The 12654-nt window shown below is 43.1% G+C and overlaps 3 protein-coding genes across 4 annotated transcripts in view; all 3 read left to right on the top strand.

Moving 5' to 3' along the window:
• Positions 1-4712, top strand: part of LOC108161426 — a 34847-nt gene extending 30135 nt beyond the window's left edge. Inside the window, exons 3-5 of the mRNA XM_017295690.2 lie at positions 1061-2531; positions 2607-2798; positions 2856-4712. Coding sequence (XP_017151179.1) covers positions 1061-2531; positions 2607-2798; positions 2856-3064 — 1872 coding nt within the window. The 3' untranslated portion in view covers positions 3065-4712. The remainder of the gene's footprint in view (positions 1-1060; positions 2532-2606; positions 2799-2855) is intronic.
• Positions 4713-5519: 807 nt separating this feature from the next.
• LOC108165090 (monocarboxylate transporter 7) lies at positions 5520-10133 on the top strand. Of its 2 annotated transcripts, XM_017301142.2 has the most exons (5): positions 5535-5743; positions 5812-6828; positions 9398-9542; positions 9618-9738; positions 9800-10133. In XM_017301142.2, exons 1-5 carry the CDS (start codon positions 5660-5662, stop codon positions 10059-10061), a joined length of 1629 nt encoding a protein of 542 aa, XP_017156631.1. In that variant the 5' UTR covers positions 5535-5659; the 3' UTR covers positions 10062-10133. The 2 variants fall into 2 exon arrangements, with proteins under 2 accessions (XP_017156632.1, XP_017156631.1); XM_017301143.2 differs by lacking the exons at positions 9398-9542; positions 9618-9738; positions 9800-10133 and adding an exon at positions 6890-7205 and having other exon boundaries at positions 5520-5743.
• Positions 10134-11566: 1433 nt separating this feature from the next.
• Positions 11567-12631, top strand: LOC108164731 (receptor-binding cancer antigen expressed on SiSo cells). The gene is made up of 3 exons (XM_017300624.2): positions 11567-11988; positions 12060-12188; positions 12255-12631. Exons 1-3 carry the CDS (start codon positions 11644-11646, stop codon positions 12435-12437), a joined length of 657 nt encoding a protein of 218 aa, XP_017156113.1. The 5' UTR covers positions 11567-11643; the 3' UTR covers positions 12438-12631.
• Positions 12632-12654: the final 23 nt, after the last annotated feature.

Genomic DNA, 12654 nt, shown 5'->3' with positions numbered 1-12654 from the left:
TAAATGGGCAGTAAATAATACAAAATAAATGAATAAATATTGTCAATTAATTAGGGTATAATATTGATGGTACAGTATCTCATGGGATGGGGGATCAATTTAAATGGGAATTCATAAATGGAATAACCCTTTAAAGGCTTTACATTAGGAGTTATTTCTTTGTAGTTTCTTTGAAAATGTTCTTAAAAGAACTGTGGTATATAATGAGAAGGGAAGCTATCCGTTACCCTTGGGAAGCCCCCGATTATAATCGTGTACAAGGCAGTACGTACATAAACTGACTAAAGCACACATTTTCTTATCAGTGATTATTCAAAAAAATGTATATAAATTGCAAAGCCAACAATTTCCACCAATTAGAGACTAGAAAAATTGTTGAAAACGTTTCGAGCTTGAGAATTAGTAATAAGGAAATGGGTTTGCCAATCCGAACCAAATGGCATTAATATTTTATGGCAAATACAACAATGATTGCAAAGCGTTTGGCAATCACAATCGGACATTAAAATGTAAGGAACGATTCATCAATCAATGCTGCTGATTGCTGGATCCATCAATAGAGATAGAGATAGAGACAGAGACAGATAGAGAGAGAGAGAGGGCCCTGTGTGCCCGTGCCCTGATAATGAGTGACTGCCCCATTCAGCTGATGGCCAAATGTCGCATTGCACAATCGATAAGGGTATACTCGAATAAGAGGGTATTCGGCATGGAGTGCATTCATGATAGGAAACGGGCCACTCACAGGGTCCCTCTGTCCCGCTCTCTCTCTCTCTCTGGGGCTCACCCGCAGGGCGCTCAGGCCTTCAATTGATAAGGTTTTGCGATTATCCATTTAATGACGTTGGTCCTCTCTCTGTCCAAGTATTTTTATTCTCTCTCTCGCTCGATTGGCTGATAAATCACGCGGTGCTGGCAGATTAGCCGACGAACGACAAATTGGCCTAAAAAAATAGAAATAAAATTAAAAATTAAATTAGTAACAAAGTCTATTTGGCTGCCAAATGAGAAAAATAAAAGACCTGATTCTAATCCGCTTCTGATCCGCTTTTCCTTGCAGCTGGCCACACGCTCCATAGAGCCATCGTTCGGTCTACTGTTTGGCGACACCCTGAAGGATCTCAATGTGGGCACCACTGGGGCGGCGGTGATCATCAGTGCGCTGGACGTCTGCATGAATTTCTCGGGGCTGTTTGTCGGGCCACTGCTGAAGGAGTTCTCCTACAGAAAGGTGGCCATTGCCGGCTCTCTGCTCTGCGGCCTGGGCCTGGCCCTCACATCGCCGGCCACCAGCATGGCGCACATTCTGAGCACCTATTCGGTGATCAATGGCATCGGTGTGGGCCTGTCCACGTCGGCGGCATTTGTGGCATTGAATCACTACTTCAAGCACAAGCGCGGACAGGCGGTGGGCCTCTCGATGGCTGGCACGGCCATTGGCATGTTGATCATGCCGCAGCTGGTGAGGATCCTGCTGGAGGCATATGACTTTCAGGGCGCTGTCCTGCTGCTGGCGGGAGTCGCGCTGAACGCCACTGTCGGTTCGGTGCTGCTGCAGCCGGTGAAGTGGCACATGAAGGAGGAGTTCGATGATGAGGAGCTGATGTGTATATCGGCATTGCCGACACCCCAGCCCCAACTGCAGCTGGGTGGCGGCGGTGTGGCTGCGTCGGCGGCCTCGCCGCCCGACTTCAAAGTGATCAAAGAGGATGGCAACGAGGAAGATGCTCTGCCCGAGATGAACACCCTGCTGTTCCACAAGCATCACGCCCACCAGCACTCGATGCGCAAGAACTACTCGGAGATGGCCATGAACACCATGAATGGCTCTCGCCTGGGCATACCCAAGCGACCCACATTTCCGCGGATCATGTCCCTGGCGGGCGTACAGTCGGCGGCCCATGGGGCCGGTGCCGATGGCGCATATACCTCGCAGGCGGAGATCAATGCCACGCAGCTGCGCTGTCGCAAGGCCTCGGTTACCTCGAACCTCTCCTACATGGACTTCACCGGCTCCATTCTGCAAGTGCACCTCAACACCGGCGACGATGAGTTCGAGCAGAACGACCGCGAGCTGCGACGCGTTGGCACCGCCACCGGCAGCATTGTCCTTGGCGGACATCGCGACAGTTTCATCAAAATGAAGCCCACGGAGCTGGACAAACAGACGGAGGCCGCTCTCGCCGCCGCTGCCGATGAGGAGGCCAAAAAGAAGAAACCCAAAAAGCCGGGCTTTTGGCGCCGGTTTGCCGATCTCCTGGACATTGACATGCTCAAGGACAAAATGTTCCTCAATCTCCTGTTCGGTCTGTCCATCTTCTATGTGGCCGAGATGAACTTCAAGATGGTGACGCCGTTCTTTTTCGCCAATCTGGGATACCAAAAGAGCGATGTGGCCTTTTGCCTGTCAATCACGGCCATCACGGATATCGCAGCACGGATTGTCTTGCCGCCGATCTTCGATAGGACCACAATCAGGAAGCGTACCATTTTTCTGGTTTCCATCATTTTTGTGGCTCTAACACGTTCAAGTAAGTGCCCAGCCCAGTGATCCGATGGGGATCCTTTGACCTTTGACATTATCATTGATTGTCTCGCTTCCGTAGTCATGGCAGAGCAGACCGATTGGACACAGCTGATGATTTGGCTATCGATTTGCGGATTCTTCCGTGGCTCGGCATTGAGCAACTTCACGCTCACCGTCTCCGAGTATTGTTCGCTGGAGAAGCTGCCATCGGCCTTTGGCTGGCATTTGGTGGGCAAGGCATTGTTTGTGATATCCTTTGGGCCACTGATTGGTAAGACCACACACTACCCATCCTAGTCATAATCCTAATCGAAAATGCTTGTTTTAGGCCTCATCCGTGATCTGACTGACAGCTATCCCATTTGCATACACACCCAGAGCTTCTGCATTATGCTGTGTGCCTTCGCCTGGGGCATTGAGTATTTGGTGGAGTTCCTAAATGCGCGCCGCCGCACTGCAGATGCCGCACAGGTTCCCACGCAGGATTCGGCAGCAGCAGGAGCGCCCACGCGGACCACGCACGATGTCAAGTTGTAAAATGGAAGCTGGGGAACAAAACGAAACAAAATGCAGAAGGATTAGATATGAGCTACTATATTTATAAGGAAGACAAGGCTCGCTCGCGCTGTAGTGAGGGGATTCGCACCCACACCCCCATCCCACACCCCTTCCACACACTTCCCCAAACAAAATGTATTAAAAACTTAGTTAATTGTGTGCTTTGTTCTTTTTGTTTTCTAAATGATTTAATGATTAAGGAATTACCATTTATTTTGTATTGTATTTTCGCCCTGTTGATTGATTTTTTTTTTTTATTTGGTTTCGCTTTGTTTTCTGATTTGTTCTCTCGCTCTTTTTGTCGTTTATTTAGTGAACTTGTATGTGATAGTTCAAAGATAGTTTCTAATTTAGATGATAAACTAATACATACACCATAAATACACACACACACATATACGAGAGTAGATACATATATCGTATATATCGTAAGAAAATGAGAGTTGAAGTTGATAGAAATTAATGGGCTTTAAAATGTACCTTAAGGAATGAAAGATGGCGGTATACAAGAAATAACCTACTTATACAAGGACCAATTTTTCTCTGTGTGTGTGTGGCTTTTTTTTCGCCAATTTGATATAAATATATATATACTATACTATACTATATATATATACTAAGGAATAAACATTAAAACAGATCAATATAGTTTCAATTCTGATGCCAATCCAAATGCCAGAATATTGTATACGCCCCCCTCTAAGCATATAAAACAAAAATTACAAAACGATGGTTCCTTGTGCTTGTAAGATCAATGAGAATATGAGAGAGCCTTATAAATGTGCCCAAAACCTAAATATTATATTATATTATATATTTGCATGCCCATTTAGATCTAAGCTAGTTTTATGTTTTTTGCTTCGATTTCAGAAGAACTAACTTTTTCGAGCCGATTTCTCACAATTTTACGAAAGGCGTTTATTTCGTATCGACAAATTGGTCAAGCCACCCCCAGAACATATAGAATATATACAAATATAGTACAGAAATGAACAATGAACCCCCCCGCCACACACACAAAAATATATACAAAATCCCAACGACACAACTGAAGAAGCCAGTGTGGCGACACCTGGCGACTCATGGGCCAACTACATGTGGCCAACTTTGGCAGTTGGGCAAGTGGCTCCGTCTGGTGGCTGGCTGTAACAAACTTTTTTACATGAGCTTTTTTTTGCTGGGTGCATCTCGTATATCCCAGCAAAAATCAAATCAAATTTTCACCCACCTGGCCGGGAAAAAAAAGACGAAATTTGTATGGAAAGTGCCTAATTACCTGTAGGACATTTGTTGCATGCCCCCCACCTAATTGTAAGATATTTTAAATTATCCAAAACGATAAGCAATAAAAACAAAACTTCTACCACAAGAACAACATTCAGATATACTACTTAAAATAAATAGGATTTTAAGCATATTTTGTGTACTTAAAGGTTCTTTCGTTTTTCGGGACAGAGAGTGAAAAGAGAGAGAGTTCGAGGGAGATAGAGGTTTTGATACGATGCAAACTTTTGTGGTATTGATTTGGTGCCCAAGATATTGAATGATATACAAGTATATGCATATATGTTTACAATAAGAACTATATGATTATTTAATGAAGAGAATAAAGTGATGAACAAGACGAGACGAAAAAATTGTGTTCTTCGGTTCGGGTGGTTTCAATCGAAAAGGTTGAAGTTTCGAAAGATAATGAAAGAGAGAAGCGGGGGGAGGCGAATTCTGTAAAATTCCTAATCAAAGAACATTCCCTACTACTGTTTTATGAAGTGTGAAAAGAGCCATTACCACCAGCAGCTCCTCCACTGAGTGGATGATCATCAACAGTAATGATAATGTTTTATCATCCAAAGGCAAACAAAGTTGGAAGATAGAATGTCATAGGATATCATGTCAAAGGCACACACATGCGTTCTGTAATGCGTGAAGAATAAATTTAAGTTTTTATAAATTATGAATGAGAATTAATTCTGAGAAGATGAAGTCTGGCAGGCCACGAGGACGACCACTGGGGACCACTGTTGTATATCTGAAAGCATTAGTTCTGCGCTCTCTCTTATCTCTCTTATGCGGGAGGCGGCGGTGAGGCATTTTAATTGTTTTTTTTTTTAAGATATGAAGCGATGATAGATAAATAGCGTAAAAACGATTCGCAATTGTAATAATAATAGAGAAGGTTCCCAGAGGAGAGAGGCCGCCACTTGGCAAATATCATTTGAAAGTGAATATTGCATCATTTGGCATCTCTTCTAATCTTATCGGGAAAAGCCAAATTACATTATGAGTGGGTGGAAGATGCGCTAACAAAACCCCCTAAGCTTTGGCCATAAAACCCATATACCGCGACACCGATAAGACAGCAGAAGCAGAAGCATCAGGTACTGGAAGAGGAAGCCACTGCCACTGACTTATATGATGGATGGAGAATAGATTTATGTGTAACACAGAAGCACATAGCAGACGGAGCAGACAGAGGCACGATACGCACCCAAGGTGCCACTCGGAAAGTCATTCGGAAGATCACTCAACGTTCAGCGCTTCAGGAGCAGCAGTCGCCAGGCCTCTCAGTCATCGATGAAGAAGTCCAAGTCCTACAAACTGGAGGCCCCCGATGGTGGTTGGGGCATCCTTGTGTGCATTGGCATGGCCCTGCCCTTTGTAAGTGCTACTCACCTGCAACAAAAGATATCCATCCTGGATTCCTGGCTTTTATTCTTCCTTTCCAGACTAGTGCCTTGGCCGCTCTGCCATCGTTTGGTCTCGTGTTCGGGGACTTTCTGAAGAGCATTGGCGCAGAGACCAGTGCCATGGCTATCATCACCAGCGCCTTCTTTTCGGCCATGAGTTTCGCTGGTCTATTTTCGGGCTCGCTGTTCCAGCGTTTCGGCATGCGAGCGGTCGGCGTCACGGGTGGAGTCCTGTATTTCCTGGGAACGGGAATGCAAGTGTTTGCCACCTCGACGATGCATCTACTGCTGGCGTTCAGTTTGGTGCAGGGTTTGGCCTTTGGCCTGATGGTGCCCACCTGCTATACAACCTTCAATCATTATTTTGTGAAGAATCGTGTGATGTGGATGAGCTTTGCCCAGACGCTGATCGGCCTGGGATCGATGCTCTATCCGATTGTGATGCAGAAACTGATGCAGTGGTACGGCTTCCGCGGGTGCCTGCTTATCCTCACCGGCCTCAATGCCCACGCCGTCCTGGGTATGCTCGTAATGCATCCCGTCGAGTGGCATATGCGTCGTGTGCCCCTCAGCGAGGAGGAGCTGCAGCTTCAGGAGAGAGAGAAAACCACCACAGTGGTGGTGCGCATCCAGCCAGAGACTCCGCTGAAAGCCACAGAAGAAGAGCCCAAGTTTCTGCGGCGACTCTCGCATGCCGACGAGCACATGCTGAAGGTCATCTCCAGTCGGGCCTCGAGCATCACCAGCCTGGGCAACTGGTCCGGTCCAGTGGTCGTCAGCGATGCCTCGCCACAAATGCTCCACAGCCTGCAGGCCTCCAGACGCCCCTCGACAGTCAGTGGATCACCGACACCGCATACAACGGTGGCTCCCGATGCCTCCACCTCCATCCCCAAAAAAGGATGGACCCGCACAGTTGTGGACTTTCTAGATCTGACGCTCCTGAAGAAGCCCATCTACGTCAACATTGTGCTGGGCATCACCTTTGCCCTATACTCGGACATCACGTTCTTCACCATGCAGCCGGTCTATCTGTTTGAATTGGGATACAGCAGGGTGAGTATTACTACATACATATATCAATTTACTAGCTTACCCGGAGAACCATTTGTCGCAGTACTGTGAACTATTGCTGTTCCGAACGATCCGTGCTGTGAGAAAGCCTTTCAATGGTTCTGCTGGTGTTTTAACTTTTGGTAGTTGCACTTTTCCTGAGGCGCAACACGTTCCATCCCACTCATGTTTGAATTTTTCGAGATGAAGAACCAAAACGGATGAAAATTCACGATGTTCTTGTTAATTTTCTTGATCTCGTCCCTCTTGTGATTGTATTTCACGCAATTGCGATATGCTCACATGCACATTTTCGTTATTTTATTGGATACGTTGGACTGTTCTGTATGCTCTAAAATGTGGCATGGTTTATTTTTTGTTCCTACAAATTTCGACAAAGAAAGTTAAAAAATAGTTAATACCTTCTAAAGACACAAAAAAAAATTCATCGGTCCACCGTTTGTGAGGAGTTCAAACAAAAACACTGCGACACGAAATTTGTATATACTAGAATGTAGAATAATATCTAACTTCGGCAAACCAATGTTCAGAATTTTATTGGCTGGATTAAAAAAAAATTAACTATAAATTGAATTATAAATTTTACATTTCTTTTATTCTTACCCTTTATCGAAAAATTCACAGAAACACGCCTCGGCATATACAAATTTAATTTCTATATCGCTAAAATGAAAAGAAATTAAATATTAAATTATAGTTTTCTTCAAAAAATTTCATTAGCATTTCATTAGTTGTTTTTGGAGACAAAATTATACGACCGCTCGCAGGATTTTTGATTCAAGTCTATAGAGTGGATATTCTTGAAGATATAGCGACCCAAATCATAAATAATTTTTTTGTATTGCTGTGTTATCTTCGAATTTAAAATTTACACCAAAGTTCGGGAATGTTCGATAGAAAAAAAAAAACCGAGAATAGAAATATGCGGAACGGATCTTTTTTCTCGCTCGCGCAAGTTCCAAAAAGCGCGAGAAGCGACGAGCAAAAGAGACTCGGTACAAAATCGGACAAATCGGCGAATGAAATGGGAGAGACGGAAAAAAGGCACGAAACCGACGTCGCAATTTTGACTTTACGCTTGCTTTACACACAAGCACAAAACGCGAGTTAAAATTGAAAAATTTCATTCCAAATTGCATGAAATAAACACATGACCTTAAACGACATTAGCGAACCGAAGAAAACCCTTAATATTAAACAAAAATTCGGTGTTCCGAATATATAACATAAAAATATAACATATTATATTAAATATATCACATATAACATAATTAAAATTGAATAATATTTTAATTTTTCGAAGCTTTACCTCTTTAATTGCTCTTAAATACTGCTGGTTTATTTCTTTAAATTTTTTTTTACTAAAATGCACTTATTTTTTCTGCGCGTCCGTCCGTCTCGGTACGGTTCGGTTTAACTTCTACGCATGCGCTCGCACCGCTGCCTGGCATCCAGCCGCCGGGGAACATACAAAAAGCTACAACCGACGCTGCCGCCATTTTATTTTTCATCTCCGCTTCGCACGCTCACACACATATGTATACAGCACACATGAGAGCAAAAGAGACTCGGTACAAAATCGAACAAAGCGGCGAATGAAATGGGAGAGACGGAAAAAAGGCACGAAACCGACGTCGCAATTTTGACTTTATGCTTGCTTTACACACAAGCACAAAACGCGAGTTAAAATTGAAAAATTGCATTCCAAATTGCATGAAATAAACACATGACCTTAAACGACATTAGCGAACCGAAGAAAACCCTTAATATTAAACAAAAATTCGGTGTTCCGAATATATAACATAAAAATATAACATATTATATTAAATATATCACATATAACATAATTAAAATTGAATAATATTTTAATTTTTGGAAGCTTTACCTCTTTAATTGCTCTTAAATACTGCTGGTTTATTTCTTTAAATTTTGTTTTCACTAAAATTCACTTATTTTTTCTGCGCGTCCGTCCGTCTCGTCACGGTTCAGTTTAACTTCTACGCATGCGCTCGCACCGCTGCCTGGCATCCAGCCGCCGGGGAACATACAAAAAGCTACAACCGACGCTGCCGCCATTTTATTTTTCATCTCCGCTTCGCACGCTCACACACATATGTATATAGCACACATGAGAGCAAAAGAGACTCGGTACAAAATCGGACAAGTCGGCGAATAAAATGGGAGAGACGGAAAAAAGGAGCCTTTGCACATGCGCGTAGCTACACGAATTCTTTGAGTTCTTTTTCTGCTCGGCTTTTACTAAAACCCAGCTACTGCGCTGTCGCCGCTGCCCGGCATCGAGTCGCCTGGAAATAGCGTTCAAACCGATAAGCACATACACACACATAACTCAATGGTAGAGAGGGAAAAAGTTTCCTGCTCGGACGTGGTTCGGCTTTTACTGAATGAGAGGGGGGGAAAAAAATGGCGCATTTTCACTTGGAAATAGCTACATATGTATTTGGCTTTTTAAAACGCAGAAAACAGTTGAAATATAATCGTAAACTATATTTTAATAATATATTGGTTGTTATTCTATCCCTACCCACAGCCCGACACTGCTACTATTATAGCAATTGGAGCGGCCGCCGATTTAACATCGCGAATTTTTCTGGCCGTCACCGCTGTTTGCATACAAGTGCCCTCCCGATATATTTACTTGGCCGGAGCTGTCTTCACGGTCTTTGCTAGATTTGGTACGCAACCTCCATTGGAGGAAGAGAAGCAGGGGGCCTAATAGAAACTTACACTTTTTTTCATTCACTCACCAGTTTTTAATGGAATCACAGAGTTCGTGGGAATGGCCTGCATCACCGGAGTTATAGGATTTTTGCGCACGTGGCTGCATGTGCCGCTGCCTCTTGTTTTTGCCGACTATTTGCCCAAAGAGAGGTCGGTTCGCGATCTATTGAGCGTTGCATTAATAATCATTAATACTCTTGTTCCCGCACAGATTTGCCACCGGCTACGGACTGTTTATGTTCACGCAAGGAAACGCCATGTTTCTCATCGGACCGATCGTCGGCATTATCCGCGACAAGACACGCGACTACTTATTAGTTTTTCACATTTTGAACGGGTTTATGATTCTTTGCGCCGTACCCTGGGTCATCGAGGTGCTCATTGTTAAATTTCGGCGACGCAACAAAATCGAACGCAATAACGTCGATCACGAGGATGTGCCCGACACGGGCCGCACTACAGTTGTCCACTGAAAACCACTCACACTTGCTTGTATTCTCTGTCTGAAATAAAAATAAAAACTATAAAAAAATGTTTCAACTTATGGCGGCCAACGGAATTGGCAGTGCTGCAGTTCGACTACGTACCGTACGAGCATCGATAGTAAAGTTGGCAATCAATCGATAGTACGAAAGGTAATTACGATTCCTCCTAAGTATTTTGAAAATAGTTGTTTTGTCAAAAAGATTCCTAATTGAAAAATTAAACCATTAATTAAAAAATTGGGATTTTTTGCCAATTCTTTTCTTTTTATAAACCATTCATTTTGTATCGAACTATTAAAATTGAAATATATCGTACAAAATCGAACACTAGCTATTGCAAGTGATTATATATTTACTATATAGTACATATCAATAAAGAATCAATTTTGAGCAAATTATTGTTATTATATCGAGTAAAATTATTTTTAAATATTGTATGCGCAATATAATATCAATAAAATTATCAAAATTTTCTAAACGATAGCTGCCATCGATATGTAAATTTTGGTAATTACATAAAAATGTATTTAATATGTAGCAAATGTGTAGTTAGCGTGTAGTTACCATGTAAGGAAATTGATTTAAAAACATTTTCAACCGAACATAAAAATTTAGGAATATGATGGAATTTGAATACAAATAATTTGTCAGTATCTGAGGTCAAAATTGAACCAACGGTATATTTACGGTATATCGGTATATAATGGTATATTTTGTCAATTTCATCAATCTATTAAATTTCATTTTCAACTTTATATAGAAAACCAATAAAAGCAAGTATTAAGAATTGGCCAGTCAAGTAGAAAATTGAATCAGTAATTGGATAAAATTATGTGGGCATGGCTAAAGGTTCTATATAGCTGGTAATATTTGATGGAAGATCAAAATGTTACTAGTTCACGCAAAATGTTTCTGGGCATGCCCTGGGGAAAAGGATACTATAGAGTTGAGTCCCAGGATCCAAAGAAGGCAAAAACAACTTTGTCTCTGTTTTAAATATCAAAACGATATTTTGCTGTTTATTGTATTCTTACAGAGACCAAGAATGGGTATCAGGATCGAGATATATGTATATATGTATATGCAAGATACCAATCATATTCATAAAAATGTCTAAAACATATCAATTTGAGAAGAGGTCTTTATTAATTACGTTTTATCTTCATATTAAATTAACGAAATAGGGTATACAAAGGCTATACATCATATCTTCAAATACCAGCAACATTGCAACTGTTTTTTTTTGTTGAACTATTCTGCTTAAGCCTTATTTTAATCAAAATAAAATAAAAGCAAGGACTAAAAACTAGCCAATCTTGAAGAAAATTTATTCATCAACGGCCTACAATTATGTGGGCATTGCTGACGGTTCTATCCAGCTAGTAATATTCGACGGAAGATAAAAACGAGGAATATGTAAAATATATGTATCTTCAATTCGTCAGTATATTTTAGGTATATTTTTAAAATGAGACGGTATATTTTTGGATATTTCTACATATAATGGTCAATCGCGAACAAAACAACAACACAGGGTCGAATCTTTTAAAATAGCTCGTTTTCGGCAATTATGTTGCAACAAATTAGGATGCTGCTGCTCAGCATCGTTACGCTTTGCCGGCGTGCCTTATGCTGCTTCTCGCGGCGCCGGAAATTGAGCCACAGCGGCGGTGGTATCACATCCAACGGGGACCAGCTCCAAGCCGTCAACGTAATTGTGGAGCGGGGGGACTTTGCGGCGGCTGCTGGATCAGCAGGTGGCGGTGGTGGCAGTCGGTCAATCGGAAGGGAACGGGACTGGAACTCGTGGGACGACAGTCCCCGAACCGTGGAGGAGCACATAGAGCAATACCGTCAGCGCATGGCCCAGCCCCCAACGCCGCCCAAAGAAGAGCCCGAGCCGGATTTCTTTAGTGTGAGTGGTATTGGTATTTGGCACAGACGGTGACTGACCCGAATAATCTATAATTGTGTTCGATTTTGCAGGAGCTGACGCCCACCATCAAGCCCCAGGTGAAATACTTTCTGGACGATCCCACAGCCACGGCTGCGTCCAACCAACAAACCGACTTTTCCAGACTGCAGGCCCAGGATGTGGTACCCATCAGCGATACTGTAAGATCATAGCCATTGTTCCCTCGAACAATTTATCTGACTTTCGCCTTGTTTTACCGCCTGCAGGCCGATCTCGAGGACTGGGTGGATGACAATCCTGGCGGCTGGGAGGAGCTGGACACCTCAGGGACCAAGCAAATCATACGCGAGAAGCGGCGCGAGGCGCGGCAACAGCGGCAGCCGTTGACCAAAGCCGTCCAACCGACCATTGGAGCCCAGCGCCTGAGCGACATCCATCGCGTTGCGTAGCTGTCAATGTGCCACCTCCTCCCCGCCCCCACTACCCCACTCCCATCATTTAGCATTCCATGTCCATTTTCCCCGTACTGTTCTTCCCATTTGGCTGTTTCTTTATCGGCTGCCCATCAGTACAGTTTCTAGTACAAGAGTGGCTTGGATTTAGTTGATTGGGCACACAAAATAAATCTTGCCTTTCATTTGCACTTCCCTACCGGTCCCAGGCACA

This window comes from Drosophila miranda, chromosome XL, assembly GCF_003369915.1.
Source record: "Drosophila miranda strain MSH22 chromosome XL, D.miranda_PacBio2.1, whole genome shotgun sequence".
Taxonomy (NCBI): domain Eukaryota; kingdom Metazoa; phylum Arthropoda; class Insecta; order Diptera; family Drosophilidae; genus Drosophila; species Drosophila miranda.
This window is presented reverse-complemented; position numbering and strand designations above follow the sequence as displayed.

Bases quoted from the DNA above. Each gene is read 5' to 3' on its own strand.
- LOC108165090 (XM_017301142.2), top strand. From the start codon at position 5,660: ATGAAGAAGTCCAAGTCCTACAAACTGGAGGCCCCCGATGGTGGTTGG. The intron at 6,829-9,397 runs GTGAGTATTACT...CCCTACCCACAG, and splicing joins TTGAATTGGGATACAGCAGG to CCCGACACTGCTACTATTAT. The intron at 9,739-9,799 runs GTCGGTTCGCGA...GTTCCCGCACAG, and splicing joins GACTATTTGCCCAAAGAGAG to ATTTGCCACCGGCTACGGAC.
- LOC108164731 (XM_017300624.2), top strand. From the start codon at position 11,644: ATGTTGCAACAAATTAGGATGCTGCTGCTCAGCATCGTTACGCTTTGC. The intron at 11,989-12,059 runs GTGAGTGGTATT...TCGATTTTGCAG, and splicing joins CCGAGCCGGATTTCTTTAGT to GAGCTGACGCCCACCATCAA. The intron at 12,189-12,254 runs GTAAGATCATAG...TACCGCCTGCAG, and splicing joins TGGTACCCATCAGCGATACT to GCCGATCTCGAGGACTGGGT.